The sequence below is a fragment of the Bufo bufo genome, chromosome 10 (assembly GCF_905171765.1).
Source record: "Bufo bufo chromosome 10, aBufBuf1.1, whole genome shotgun sequence".
NCBI classification, from domain to species: Eukaryota; Metazoa; Chordata; class Amphibia; order Anura; family Bufonidae; genus Bufo; species Bufo bufo.
The window spans coordinates 116,908,210-116,923,531 of NC_053398.1; the positions used below are offsets into that span (position 1 = coordinate 116,908,210).

Genomic DNA, 15,322 nt, shown 5'->3' on the forward strand with positions numbered 1-15,322 from the left:
CACCTCTCCATATGACTAACCCCCACAGTCAAGGTTACCTCAAGCATACAATATTACACAGTACCGCCCACCAAAGCAGTGGAATCAATAGCTATAATGTGTATAGGCTTGGAAAGAGCCAAAATAGGTAATCCCAATGACAAGGCAAAATTATAGTCAATAAAATTAGAGGCGGACCCAGAATCAATGAACGCCTTCCCAGACTCTTTACACATGCTCAAAGAAATAATCACCGGCAACAATACTTTTTCTTTTACTACCTCTGGGAGTACATTATCCTTCTGATCATCAGGCCTGGAGCATAGGCGTTTGTGCACCCTAAAGCACAAACACAGACGCAGCGCACGCACCTGTGTATGTATATACAGTATATATATTATATACACATACACACACATATATACACACAAATACACTCTGTATACATACAGACCTGCACTATCAATATAATGAAGGGAGAAGAAATAATTTTTAAACTTACCGTATTTTTCGCCCTATAAGACGCTCTATTCGCCCTATAAGGTTTTAGAGAGGGACAATAAGAAAAAAAAAAATCATTACACCTCAGGTCATACCACCAATCAGACCCCCAATGTCAATAAGACCTCAGATCAGACCCCAATGTGAATGACCCTCAATCAGACCTCAGATAAGAGCCCCAGTGCCTCATATCAATCCCCCGTGCCCCATATAAAATTAAAAAAAAAACACTTTCCTGCACCGGACGCTGCCGCTCCTCACCGCTCGCGCTCGGTAATCCTCTTGTACAGTATGCTGTGTGGGCACGCACAGTGTGAGGTCACAGCGCGGCCTCACACTGTGCGCAGCCTTCACACTGTGCGCAGCCTTCACAGTGGAGCGCATGAGGACCAGGAAGAGGTGAGTATAGCACTTCCTGGTCCTCTGGTACTAATAACTTGATTAGTATTCGCCCCATAAGACGCAGGGGCATTTCCCCCCCACTTTTGGGGGAAAAAATGCATCTTATGGGGCGAAAAAATGCAGCACGGGGGTGATAGAACCAGTGTTTCCTCTAAGCCTTGGCAGCTGCTGAGCGGGATCGGCTCAGAGCTGGGCACAGCGCCATCAAAGGTGGGCGATAGGAAAACCTAAGATAATTGTCACATCAAAGAGCATAAAAACCACTGTGCCATCCCATACAATACAGTATAATCCCTGCACCATCCCGTACAATATACAGTATAGTCCTCTCTGTTATCACTGGACATTGCTCTCCATATATAAACCATACGGGGAAAAAATCTCATTGATCCAGAGAACTTACATAGAAAAACTAATAACCAAGAGGCTAAACAAAACCCTGTTTCTGACCCTTATGTTAAAACATAACTTTCATTTGATTGCTCTAATACCTAAAGGAAAATTTTTTTTTTTTAAAAAGCTGCTGTTTCTCTAGAGGACCTTATGTTGATAGTAGTGGTAATAGAGTCTCAAGGGTCTATAAAAGCAGCTACACTATTTTTGCAGACCTTTCAGACTCTATTAACACTACTATCAACATAAGGTCATCTAAAGAAACAGTAGGTTTTAAAAAAAAAAATTCCTTTAGGTGTTAAAACATAACTTTCATTAGATTGCTCTAACACCTAAACGGAAAAAAAAAAGAATAAAAAAAAAATGCTTTTTCTCTAGATGACCTTATGTTAATAGTAGTGTTAATAATAGAGTCTCAAAGGTCTGTAAAAATAGTGTAGCTGCTTTTATAGACCCCTGAGACTCTATTACCACTACTATCAACATAAGGTCATCTAGAGAAACAGCAGCTTTTTAAAATGATTTTTTTCCATTAGGTGTTAAAGCAATCAAATGAAAGTTCTGTTTTAACATAAGGGTCAGAAGCAGGGTTTTTTTTAGCCTCTGTCTTGGCTATTAGTTTTTCAATTCATAAAGCTCCACATGGAGCTCCCCCCCAGCAGTAGTTAGAAGCCTGCAGGACACGTCACCTTGTCACATCATCTGGGCACATGGTGATGGCTCCCTTCCTATGCTGTCCCTGGCACTTCCTCAGCAGCAGGGGCGGCGCGCTTCCTGTCTTCATAATAACTGAAAAGGAAGCTACTGCTGCTGCTGTGTTCAGCTCTCGAGAGGAGGGGGTGTGAGAGGATCAGCCAATAGCAGGGCAGCCAGCTGATACTGGCCAATCAGCAGCCTCCTCCCTTATAACAGAGCTCTGTAATGTACAGAGCTCTGTTATTGGAGATTTCAGGCATCAGCTGTATTGCTCTGCTGCCTGCAGTGCCGCACATTGTAAACCTCAAGTCGGCTTGATTAGGGTGTGCCCAGGCACACCCGTCACACCCCGTGCGCACGCCTATGGCCTGGAGGAACTCTTGGAGGGAGGAATTTTGGGGCAAAGACGTACCCAGTGATCAGATTCTACACAGTAGAAACAGGCACCCTTTTGACGTCTAAGATCCCTCCTGGTCATCCCAAGTTCCATGGGTTCTTCTGAGTTACTTTCCAACTTGACTCTCAAGGGTGAAGAGTCCGGTTTGACCACCACCTGTGGAAAATTCAGAAGCTCTCACCGTCTTTCCCTAATACGTTGATCTAGTCTGACAGCTAGGGGCATAGTCTGTTCTAAAGTGTCAGGGGTGGGATAACAGACCAACATGTCCTTCAGTTCATCGGAGAGTCCAGTCCTGAATTGACACCTGTGCTGGGTCATTCCAGCCAGAGGAAACGCACCATCTCCGGAATTGGGTGCAGTACTCCTCAACAGGTCTGTCCCCCTGACAAAGCAACTTTAACTGGGACTCTGCCACTGTCGACCTATCGGGTTCGTCATAGAGTACCCCTAAGGCCTGGAAAAATGCTTCAACAGTGGTTAGGCAGGGGGAGTCCACAGGGAGGGAGTAGGCCCATTCTTGCGGATCTCCCTGCAGCAAAGAGATGATAATGCCTACCCTTTGCTGTTGGGAACCCGAAGAATGTGGATGTAAACGAAAATAAAGCTTGCAGCTTTCTTTAAATGTCAGGAAATACTTCTTATCCCCTGAAAAACAGTCAGGCAGTTTGACATGAGGTTCAAGATTTTGAGCGGAGGAGGCCACTACAGGTGGAGCCTGGTGTAATTCCTGCTGCTGTAGCCTCTCCGCTAAATACTGCACCATTTGGGCGAGACTATGTACCTGATCTGTGAGGACTCACATAGGTTCCATGGTATAGGTAAGGCCTGTGAATCTGTCACAACAGAGGGTAGGGATAAGTGCAGCTCTAAACTCCACCCCACCACTGTCCCTGCCTACTTGCACGGCCCGTCCTAACCGACGGCGTACAACTTGGCGGCAGTCCCTCGCTTAGATATGGGCAGGGGCCTAAGAAGATAACAGAAGTACTGTAACAGAGTCGGACAAGTCAAAGCCAGGAGGTCACGCAGGTACACAGGGAGCAATCCTGAGTACACAATCCGGAGTCAGAAGCCAAGAGGTCACGTCAATACCAGGGAGGTCACAAGGTCGAGGTCAAAAACAGAGCCAAGGTCCAGAACACACAGAAGGCACAATATGAAAATGCTGGTGAGGGTAGCAAGACCATTCACAGGCAACCTGTGGCAAGCAGGCTGCCTGTTTAAATAGCAGAACAAGTGGGTCACATGACGTGGCCAGCGTCACGTGACCCAAGTCCAGCCCAAACCATCTGAGCGCCGATAAATTGTGATCGGCACTCAGCACCTCTTTCAGCTAGGAGGATGCCGGCCGCACAGATGCGGGATGCCGGCGGCGCTGCAAGGAGGAAGCGTGTCGCTGGCTCCCCGTTACAGCAACGCTGTTAGATCTTTGCTGAGACTCTTTACATCCTGTTTTCTGGTACAAAGAAACATCTTTCCCTTATTAAGTATATTATAAAAAAAATAATTATATCCCTGTCCCTACACTATAGAAAAAATACACTTACACGTGTATTCAGGGTTATGGTTGAAGAACACTAAAAATGCAAATAAATCTATACTTTCCAGAAGACTAGCCATATCCTCCCTCCTCCTCCCCACTGTCCTGTGTCTGTCTGTAAGACAACGTGCTAAAGCAGGAACCTTCTCCACTACTCTGTCTACAATAGGACAATAAGACGGAACATTGTTTCAGGAACTTGCAGAAAATCCTGCAAACTGACAAACAACGGGGAAATATTATCTCCTATTTACTTTTACCATTCATTTGTAGGTTTAATTTTCCTTTTATATGCTGTTTACCTCTAGACAGCACTCAACTTAAAGGCCCCTTTCACACAGGCGAGTATTCCGCGCGGATGCGATGCGTGAGGTGAACGCATTGCACCCGCACTGAATACCGACCCATTCATTTCTATGGGGCTGTTCAGATGAGCGGTGATTTTGTACTTTCACTTTGTGCTGGTCATCTAATAAACCCTATCTCTAAATTACTAATCAAAAACACTTATTTCAGCCACATTCTTATCTGTAAGATAATAATTGAGCTATAATGAGTGTTTATAAGATCAGAGATAAGGAGCCTTCAGCTGGGCTGCCTGATGGAAAACAATAAAAATACACAGCATACTACTAGAGAATCTCAAGGCTGTACAGAGAAAGGGGCTCAACATTTTGAATAAAGACCAATTGAAAAAAAAAAAATTTTTTTGCTCAAAATGAGTACAATGCTATAAAACAATTGCCCCCACAGGTGTCCATAAGCCATTAAGCATCTTGGAGGAATTCAGAAAGAGATAACTAAGGGTATTTGTGGGCAATTGTGGGACAAAAATAAGTCACAAATGATGATGCATGACATATTTGCAACATAACTAGCAACTTTTCATTTCTCTTGACACTTTTAAAAAGTGAGCAGGGTTTAGCGGGAGGGGGCTTTGCCTCCATGGCTCGACAGATTTACTATCATTAAGCCAGAAACTGGTGCACAGACTGCCTGGAAATGGGGCAAATTTATTAAGAGGACTATGTCTCATAATAAATTTGGTGCACTCTATGCCAACGGACATTATGCCAAGACTGGCGTTTGTAACGTCAATCTTAGTATATCTGCCCCACTGTACATGTCTTTTTTCATTTTCATCTCCAGTCTATTGGGCCCAGTGGTCTATGTGTTTGTTGTAAAGCATATCTGTAAATTATGTTAACAGCGGCTCAGGCAACATGGCTGCCCCCCTAATCATGTACAGAAAATAGAATTTAAAAAATGTACAACTACAAAATAAAAACAGATTAGAAAAAAAAGAAATATGTAACAGTATCTGGTTTTAATAAAAAAAAAATATATATATATACCGTAGGTGATGCATTCCCTTTAAGTGGCTCTACACTAGAGCCTTGCTTCATGTTTGGCTTACATAACTGTTATTACATTATAGGCTCTATTTCTGCTTCTGTTTCTCAGAGTGACAGCAGGGCGGCTCACAGCGGATGGGGTCAGGGCTCTACTAATGTCGTTCCTCCTCTGCTCTGCACTGCAGGAAATCAAGTAACTGCTTTTTGTATTTTACAGTATATGTGCTATCATTTGTATCAATGTGGAACCCTGTGTGCACTAATAGCAAGTCATACTAAGAGTAGTCAAGGGAGTTTCGAATGTGAACATGCTTGTTCTATTTCTTTGTTCTTTTTTTTTTTTTTTTGCTTCCTGTTCTAAGTCGATTTCTAAGTTTTTCCCCTAAAAATGTACAATATAATACAGCTACTAATTTGAAATTTATGTACAAATCGTGCACAGAAGATCCCATTCCTAAAACTAGCTGTAAGTAATGTACATGAAAGATATGGTGTCTTTAAAGGGATTGTCTCACTTCATCAAATGGCATTTATCATGTAGAGAAAGTGAATACAAGGCACTTACTAATGTATTGTGATTGTCCATATTTCCTCCTTTACTGGCTTGATTCATTTTTTCATCGCATTATACACTGCTCGTTTCCATGGTTACGACCACCCTGCAATCCAGCAGCGGAGGTCGCGCTTGCACGCAATAGGAAACGGCGCAGTGGGAGCGCACATAGGCTAGTGCTTTTTCCTATAGTGTGCAAGCACGACCACCACTGCTGGATTGCAGGGTGGTCGTATCCATGGAAACGAGCTGTGTATAATGTGATGAAAAAAGGAATAAAGCCAGCAAAGGAGGCAATATGGATAATCACAATACATTAGTAAGTGCCTTGCATTAACTTTCTCTACATCAGGGATCAGCAACCTCCGGCACTTCACCTGTGGTGAAACTACAACTCCCGGCATGCTCCATTCATTTCTTTGGGAGTTCTGAGAACAGCCAAGCAAGTGTGCATGCTGGGAGTCGTAGTTTCACCACACCTGGAGTGACGAAGCTTGCTGATCAGTGGTCTACATGATAAGGGCTCATTCACACGACCGTATCAATGGGTCCACATCAATTCCGCAATTTAGCGGAATGGGTGCGGACCCTTTAATTTCAAAAGATGCGGACAGCACACGGTAGTTCTGTTCCACAGACACGCAAACAAGATAAAGCATGTCCTATTCTTGTCCACAATTGCGGACAAGAATAGGCATTTTCTATCATAGTACTGGCGATGTGCGGTCCGCAAATTGGGGATTGCATACGGGCCGAATCCTTGAAATTATGCACAGCAGGTGAAAGAATTTATCTTTGCCAGGGAAGATGTTCACAGGAACCGCATATATGAGAAACGGCAGCCAAACACAGGAGGAAGAAGAAAGGAGCTACAGGGAGAAAGCAGGGACAAACTTCAGCAACCAAACACATAGTGGGTCATTTATTAAGACCTACGATTTATATGCCGGTCTTAATTCCCATGCGCTGGCGGCGGATGTGCCAAAGTTATGTAGAGGCGCAGGCACACGGGCACAGGTGAATCCCCTAGTGGTCCCCCGAGCAAGGTGGGCCCCTAGCCCCCCATCCCCTGCACAAGTGGCACAAGATAGTACATAGACATAGGCAGCATACAGCATCTCAAACAGCCTATGAGTTCATATAAAAAACTGGGTATATTAATTAAAGGGGTTATCCGACTCTTTGAAACTGATGACCTATCCTCTAGATAAGTCATCAGCATCTTGTGGGTCCAACACCCTGGAGCCCTGCCATTCACTTGAATGAGGCCTGTTTCACACTAACGTGTGCTGCCCGTGGCCGTATTGCAGCCCGCATACGGGGGGTCCGCAATACACGGGACACCAGCCGTGTGCATTCCACATCTTGGATGCGGACCCATTCACTTGAATGGGTCCACAAATCCAGAGATGCGGTACGGAACGGAACCACAGAACAGAAGCACTACGGAGTGCTTTCGTGGGGTTCCGTTCCGTGCTTCCGTTCCTCAAAAAGACAGAACTTGTCCTATCTTTTTGCGGAACGGACGGATCGCGGACCCCATTCAAGTGAATAGGTCAGTGATCGGTCGGTGCCCGTGAATTGCGGACTGCAATTTGCGGTCCACAGCACGGGCACGGCCATCACACGTTCGTGTGAAAGAGACCTGAGGCTGAGCTGTGCCCAGGCCACTTGACTGATGGTTGCGACTAGCGAATCGATTCCAAACAAACGTCATCACGTCACCGTGCAAGATTTCGCATGGTCTCCTCGATCAAGATGGCCGCAACGGCCTCTCCGCGAACAAATGGATAAGCTGAGTATGATTAACCCCTGAAAGGAGTAAATTGAAGCATCAGATGCTGCTTAACACGGCATCTGAGGGGTTCAATGAGGGGGGCGTCACAAATCAAATTTCTTTGTGAAATTCGGGCAAAGCAGTCGAATCGAATTTTTCATATCTTCGCTTATCACTAGTCGTGATGTCACTAGCCTAGGGTAAGAAGCAAGAACGCAGTGGCAGTTCTGAAATGTATTGGATAACACTGACATAATGCTGTCAGTGTTAGGCTACTTTCACACTTGCGTTTGGTGTGGATCCGTCATGGATCTGCACAGACGGATCCGTTCAGATAATACAAACGTCTGCATCTGTTCAGAACTGATCCGTTTGTATTATCTTTAACATAGCCAAGACAGAGCCGTCTTGAACAGCATTAAAAGTCAATGGTGGACGGATCCATTTGCTATTGTGTCATGGAAAACGGATCCATCCCCATTGACTTACATTGTGTGTCAGAACGGATCCGTTTGGCTCAGTGACGGAACGGAGGCAAACTGAGGCAAACTGATGCAATCTGAGCGGATCCTTTTCCATTCAGAATGCATTACGGCAAAACGGATCCGTTTTGGTCCGCTTGTGAGAGCCCTGAACGGATCTGACAAACAGAAACCAAAATGCGAGTGTGAAAATAGCCTTATCCAATACATTCCAGAACTGTTAGGGTTACATATCATCATAAATCAATATAGTGCTGGTGACCCCGCTTATTCTGAAATATTCATTTTTTTACTCTCTTCTAGCTTGCAAAATAACCATCTAAAAGTTGAGGATATGACTTCATTAGTTGAATTATTTTCAAAGATGGAGCAGCTGAGAGTGTTGGAGTAAGTGACGCAACATTTTGCAGTTTATGGTGTATTGAAAACTTTAGATTATTGGGGCTTCAGCAAACGAAAATCAGTCCCATTTATCTGAATGGGGTTGTTTTGGCGGGAAGCACATGGATTTCTGCTTTGTGTGAAGGCGTCCTTAGATGTCCCAGGGATGCCTAGACCTGATTTATCAAATTCTTCATGTTAAAAGGGTTGATGATAGAAGCTATATAACAGTTGGTGGATGGGGGGGGATTAGAAATGACATATAGTATAGTTGCTAACTGTCCTGAATTTGGCGGCACTGTCACTGGTTTTTAGAGACAGTCCCGGCAAAAAATTGCGCTGTCCTGGGTTGAAAATGGGTGGTTAAGTGTTGTTTTTTTCCAGCTGGGTTTGGGGCGTTCCCAAGGGTGGGGCTTGTATGCCCCAATTTTACTAACGGAAACATTGGTAAGTATGCCATAGTCAAATAATACTAAGATTAAAGGGGGTTCCTTATGAAGACAACCCTAGAGAGATCTGCTTGGGACCCCCCTCCTCACCCTTTCAGCCATGATAGAGAGACAATGGGGTAGATTAATCAAAACTGGTGTAAGGAAAACTGGCTTAGTTATCCATGGCAACCAATCAGATTCCGCCTTTCATTTTTCAGAGCTCCTTTGGAAAATGAAAGGTGGAATTCGATTGGTTGCTATAGGCAACTAAGCCAGTTTTCCTTTACACCGCTTTTGATTAATGTCCCACACTGTGTCTCTTTACAGCGTACTCCAGTGTAATCCATTTCTCATTATAATTATCCATTATGCAAATTACTGCAGAAATAAGGTACTTCAGAAAAGTGAAAAGCCATGGGGAGATGGATAAAACCGTCTAAAAGAAAAAACTGCCTTGGTTGCCCATAGCAACCAATCACAGCTCAGCTTTCATTTCCGATCTGCTCTTGAGAAATGAAAGCTGTGCTGTGATTGGTTCCTATGGGCAACAACAGCAGCTTGCCTTTTAGACAGTTTAATTTGTCCCTATAGTGTCTTGTTCCTGTGTGACTGAAGTTGTCACCTTCAAGGCTGTAGAGGTATTGTTAAGAACTGGGGAGTAAGGGCAAAAAGGACCTGCCAGGAGATATGTACCACATTTATCAAAACTGTCTAAATGAAGAACTCTTTTCTACCTATGACAGCCAATCAGAGCTCAGCTGTCATTTCATATTCTGCTACTGAAAAGTGAAAGCTGTCCTGTGATTGGTTGCTATGGGCAACAAAGACAGTTTGACTTTTAGACTGCCCCGATAGTGCCTTGCTCCTGTGTGACTGAAGTTGTCACCTGGGAGGCTGTAGAAATGTTACTGAGAAGATAACAGGGTAAAAAATATAATCTGACAAGAGATATAGAGATATTGGACCTCATTTATCAGAGCTGTCTAACTAAAAAAAAACTCTTTTGGGGAGATTTATCAAAACTGGTGTGAAGAAAAATTCAAATCGAAGCCCCCTTCGTGGACTTCAAATCGCTCAGCACTTAAAGCAACCAATCAGATTTCACCTTTTATTTTTCAGAGCTCCTTTGGAAAACGAAAGGTGTAATCTGATTGGTTGCTAGGGGCAGCTAAATCAGTTTCTTTTACACCAGTTTTGATAAATCTCCCCCAGTGTCACCTATAGCAGCCAATCAGAGATCAGCTTTTGCTTCTTAAGCTGCTCTGGTAAAATGAAACCTGTTCTGTCATTGGTTGCTATTAAGGCCTCATACACACGACCGTTTTTTTTTTGCGGTCCGCAAAAACGGGTTCCGTTTTTCCGTGATCCGTGACCGTTTTTTCGCCCGTGGGTCTTCCTTGATTTTTGGAGGATCCACGGACATGAAAAAAAAGTCGTTTTGGTGTCCGCCTGGCCGTGCGGAGCCAAACGGATCCGTCCTGACTTACAATGCAAGTCAATGTGGACGGATCCGTTTGAGGTTGACACAATATGGTGCAATTGCAAACGGATCCGTCCCCCATTGACTTTCAATGTAAAGTCAGGAGTTAATATACCATAGGATCGGAGTTTTTTCCAATCCAATGGTATATTTTAACTTGAAGCGTCCCCATCACCATGGGAACGCCTCTATGTTACAAATATACCATCGGATTTGAGTTACATCGTGAAACTCAGATCCGACAGTATATTCTAACACAGAGGGGTTCCCATAGTGATGGGGACGCTTCAATTTAGAATATACTACAAACTGTGTACATGACTGCCCCCTGCTGCCTGGCAGCACCCGATCTCTTACAGGGGGCTGTGACCAGCACAATTAACCCCTCAGGTGCCGCACCTGAAGGGGTTAATTGTGCGTATCATAGCCCCCCTGTAAGAGATCAGGGGCTGCCAGGCAGCAGGGGGCACACCCCCCTCCCTCCCCAGTTTGAATATCATTGGTGGCCAGTGTGCGCCCCCCCGCCCCCCCTCTATTGTATTATCATTGGTGGCCAGTGTGCGGCCCCCCCCCCCGGCCCCCCCTCCCTCCCTCTTTTGTATTATCATTGGTGGCCAGTGTGCGGCCCCCCCCGGCCCCCCCTCTATTGTATTATCATTGGCGGCCAGTGTGCGCCCCCCCGCCCCCCTCTATTGTATTAATATCATTGGTGGCCAGTGTGCGGCCTCCCCTCTCCCCCCCCCCCCCCGATCATTGGTGGCAGCGGAGAGTTCCGATCGGAGTCACAGTTGCATCGCTGGGGCTCCCATCGGTAACCATGGCAACCAGGACGCTACTGCAGTCCTGGTTGCCATGGTTACTTAGCAATATTAGAAGCATCATACTTACCTGCTGCGCTGTCTGTGACCGGCCGGGAGCTCCTCCTACTGGTAAGTGACAGGTCTGTGCGGCGCATTGCTTAATGATCTGTCACTTACCAGTAGGAGGAGCTCCCGGCCGGTCACAGACAGCGCAGCAGGTAAGCCACCTCCTCAGACGAGCTCCACTCCGCCCTTCGTTCTCCACCTCTGCTCACAGGACGCGGGTTAACCCTTTCAGCACTCTAATTAGTAAGAGCAGTTCCTTTATTCAATAGAGGGAGGGGGGGCCGGGGGGGCACGCACACTGGCCACCAATGATAATACAATAGAGGGAGGGAGGGGGGCCGGGGGGGGGGAGCACTGGCCACCAATGATATTGATACAATAGAGGGAGGGGGGCGGGGGGGGCCACACTGGCCACCAATGAAATTAAAACTGGGGAGGGAGGGGGGTGTGCCCCCTGCTGCCTGGCAGCCCCTGATCTCTTACAGGGGGCTATGATACGCACAATTAACCCCTTCAGGTGCAGCACCTGATAGGCTGCTAAGTGAACGAGTGGCATGCTATACAGATAGCCTAGGCCCCGTACATTAATGTCGTAGTTGTCACACTGGTGGGGTTGAGGCTGCCTCATCTGTATGAACACTCACAATGCTAAATTATTCGTTTATTTTCTATTTCCCAGCCTTAGCCACAATGATATGAATGTTACTGGAGTTCTTAAATTGCTCAAGTCAGCTGTCAATTGTCCCAGCATAACGGACATCCAAATAATGTGAGTAATAGTAGTGGTAATAGTAGTTCTTAATAAACTAAAATAAATGTGATAGATACATACCGGTATATTTAAAAAAATATTATGTTGTTTAGAGGGGACACTACTACGGCCGTCTTCTCCTCACAGAGCTGCTATGAAAGGTACATTTGTGAGCACAAATTTATGTTCTGCATAAGCTTCTTATATTTAACCCTTTCCCGATATTCACCAGATCTTTAAAGATGAATCCTCACAGGAGATGAGCAGGTGCCTGCTGTTTTTACCTTATACAGAAGACACCTGGTGGCAGAATCTATGATGAGAGACAACTCCGATCACTGACTTTTATCCTCACATCTGAGCACTTATTTACCTGGAGTTCAGTGCTCCCGGTGACCAGATGCCCCACCTGCAACCAGAACGCAGAAGTCGTTCAACTGCTATGGCAGCCTGGAGGCCTTCTGAAGGCTCCCAGGTCTGCCATAGTAAAGTTCCCATCAACCCCGAATCACCATATTTGCCCTTAAAAAAATTTTTCATAAAAAGTGATAAAAAAATCCATATACAGTCAGGTCCATAAATATTGGGACATCGACACAATTCTAACATTTATGGCTCTATACACCACCACAATGGATTTGAAATGAAACGAACAAGATGTGCTTTAACTGCAGACTGTCAGCTTTAATTTGAGGGAATTTACATCCAAATCAGGTGAACGGTGTAGGAATTACAACAGTTTCCATATGTGCCTCCCACTTGTTAAGGGACCAAAAGTAATGGGACAGAATAATAATCATAAATCAAACTTTTACTTTTTAATACTTGGTTGCAAATCCTTTGCAGTCAATTACAGAATGAAGTCTGGAACGCATAGACATCACCAGACGCTGGGTTTCATCCCTGGTGATGCTCTGCCAGGCCTCTACTGCAACTGTCTTCAGTTCCTGCTTGTTCTTGGGGCATTTTCCCTTCAGTTTTGTCTTCAGCAAGTGAAATGCATGCTCAATCGGATTCAGGTCAGGTGATTGACTTGGCCGATGCATAACATTCCACTTCTTTCCCTTAAAAAACTCATTGGTTGCTTTTGCAGTATGCTTTGGGTCATTGTCCATCTGCACTGTGAAGCGCCGTCCAATGAGTTCTGAAGCATTTGGCTGAATATGAGCAGATAATATTGCCCGAAACACCTCAGAATTCATCCTGCTGCTTTTGTCAGCAGTCACATCATCAATAAATACAAGAGAACCAGTTCCATTGGCAGCCATACATGCCCACGCTATGACACTACCACCACCATGCTTCACTGATGAGGTGGTATGCTTAGGATCATGAGCAGTTCCTTTCCTTCTACATACTCTTCTCTTCCCATCACTCTGGTACAAGTTGATCTTGGTCTTATCTGTTCATAGGTTGTTGTTCCAGAACTGTGAAGGCTTTTTTAGATTTCATTTGGCAAACTCTAATCTGGCCTTCCTGTTTTTGAGGCTCACCAATGGTTTACATCTTGTGGTGAACCCTCTGTATTCACTCTGGTGAAGTCTTCTCTTGATTGTTGACTTTGACACACATACACCTACCTCCTGGAGACTGTTCTTGATCTGGCCAACTATTGTGAAGAGTGTTTTCTTCACCAGGGAAAGAATTCTTCGGTCATCCACCACAGTTGTTTTCCGTGGTCTTCTGGGTCTTTTGGTGTTGCTGAGCTCACCGGTGCGTTCCTTCTTTTTAAGAATGTTCCAAACAGTTGTTTTGGCCAGGCCTAATGTTTTTGCTATCTCTCTGATGGGTATGTTTTGTTTTTTCGGCCTAATGATGGCTTGCTTCACTGATAGTGACAGCTCTTTGGATCTCATCTTGAGAGTTGACAGCAACAGATTCCAAATGGAAATAGCAGACTTGAAATGAACTCTGGACCTTTTATCTGCTCATTGTCATTGGGATAATGAGGGAATAACACACACCTGGCCATGGAACAGCTGAGAAGCCAATTGTCCCATTACTTTTGGTCCCTTAACAAGTGGGAGGCACATATGCAAACTGTTGTGATTCCTGCACCGTTCACCTGATTTGGATGTAAATACCCTCAAATTAAAGCTGACGGTCTGCAGGTAAATTATGTCTTGTTCGTTTCATTTCAAATCCATTGTGGTGGTGTATAGAGCCCAAAATGTTATAATTGTGTCAATGTCCCAATATTTATGGACCTGACTGTATATTCCAAAATGGTATCAATTAAAATTGTGGAACTCCAAGCAACAAAATGAGCCCCCACACGGTTCAGTAGATATAAATATAAAAAAGTTACGGATGCCAGAATGTGGTGATGAAAGGAAAGTTTTTATTTTTTTAAAGTATTCAAACATAAAAAAATATATAAAAATGTGGTATCACTGTAATCATACTGGCAAGGAGTAGAACATTTAAAAATGGAAAATACCTGCATCAGGAAGGGGTTAAGCTGATCAGACTTAATATTATATTTTGTTTCAGCGCTCCAAAGGTCAAAAAAGCCAGAGAAGAAATCACGGATATAAATGTGAAAAACGTGAGGTAAATTATTGCTGTGTGTGGATCAGACGTCATTTATGTTCAATTTACATAAAATTCAATTAACAAGAATGTAACGAAGCTTCAAGCCATTATCTGGTTTAGAAAACAAATTTCACAGGGAATTCATGGAGGGGCTTAACACTCTAATTTCGTTATCATAGCCAGCTACCAAGAACCTATATCACTCTGTAAAGGTCCTTTTACACAGAACGATAATCAGGCTGATTATCAGAGATGAGCATTTGTATAAATAACTGGTATGTGTAAAAGGTCCCAGCGATCACCCGAATGCTCATGTACCAAAATTCCTTGTGCAGCAGAAAGTACAGTCACATGATCTGCTTCCCAGGAACTCTGCAGAGGTGATTGCTGCATGTAAATGAAGCACTCATCTTCACTGAAGATCAGGCAATTATCGGGATCACCTGGTTCATTTCTGATAATTGCTTGGCACATTGGTACATGTAAAAAGACCTTTAGACACAGCACGTTAGTGCATTAAATAAATAGTCCATTGATTTCAATGGAAACAAAATGTATTTCTTCATTACCCCTGTGGTGGCGCTGCAAGGATTTTGAACACTTGCTCCCCACTGATTACAGCTGATCACTGGAGGTTTCAGCAGGGGAATCCTCTGTTGTTGTTTTTTTATTTATTTTTTAAGAAAATGGATTGTCCACACTAGACAAGGCCTTAGTTCTAAAATACATTGATTGGCAGGTGAACACAATCTCTTATTATCTGTTATCAGCTATTCTAGGGTGACTGCAATGGATTTACT

At 44.3% G+C, this 15,322-nt stretch overlaps 1 protein-coding gene across 5 annotated transcripts in view; it reads left to right on the top strand.

The window, feature by feature from the left end:
- Positions 1–15,322, top strand: part of NLRC5 (NLR family CARD domain containing 5) — a 157,235-nt gene that overhangs the window by 13,753 nt on the left and 128,160 nt on the right. For all 5 annotated transcript variants that reach the window (XM_040409360.1, XM_040409359.1, XM_040409362.1 and 2 more), the window contains exons 6-10: positions 5,376–5,459; positions 8,382–8,465; positions 11,916–12,005; positions 12,101–12,148; positions 14,481–14,540. In XM_040409360.1, coding sequence (XP_040265294.1) covers positions 5,376–5,459; positions 8,382–8,465; positions 11,916–12,005; positions 12,101–12,148; positions 14,481–14,540 — 366 coding nt within the window. The remainder of the gene's footprint in view (positions 1–5,375; positions 5,460–8,381; positions 8,466–11,915; positions 12,006–12,100; positions 12,149–14,480; positions 14,541–15,322) is intronic.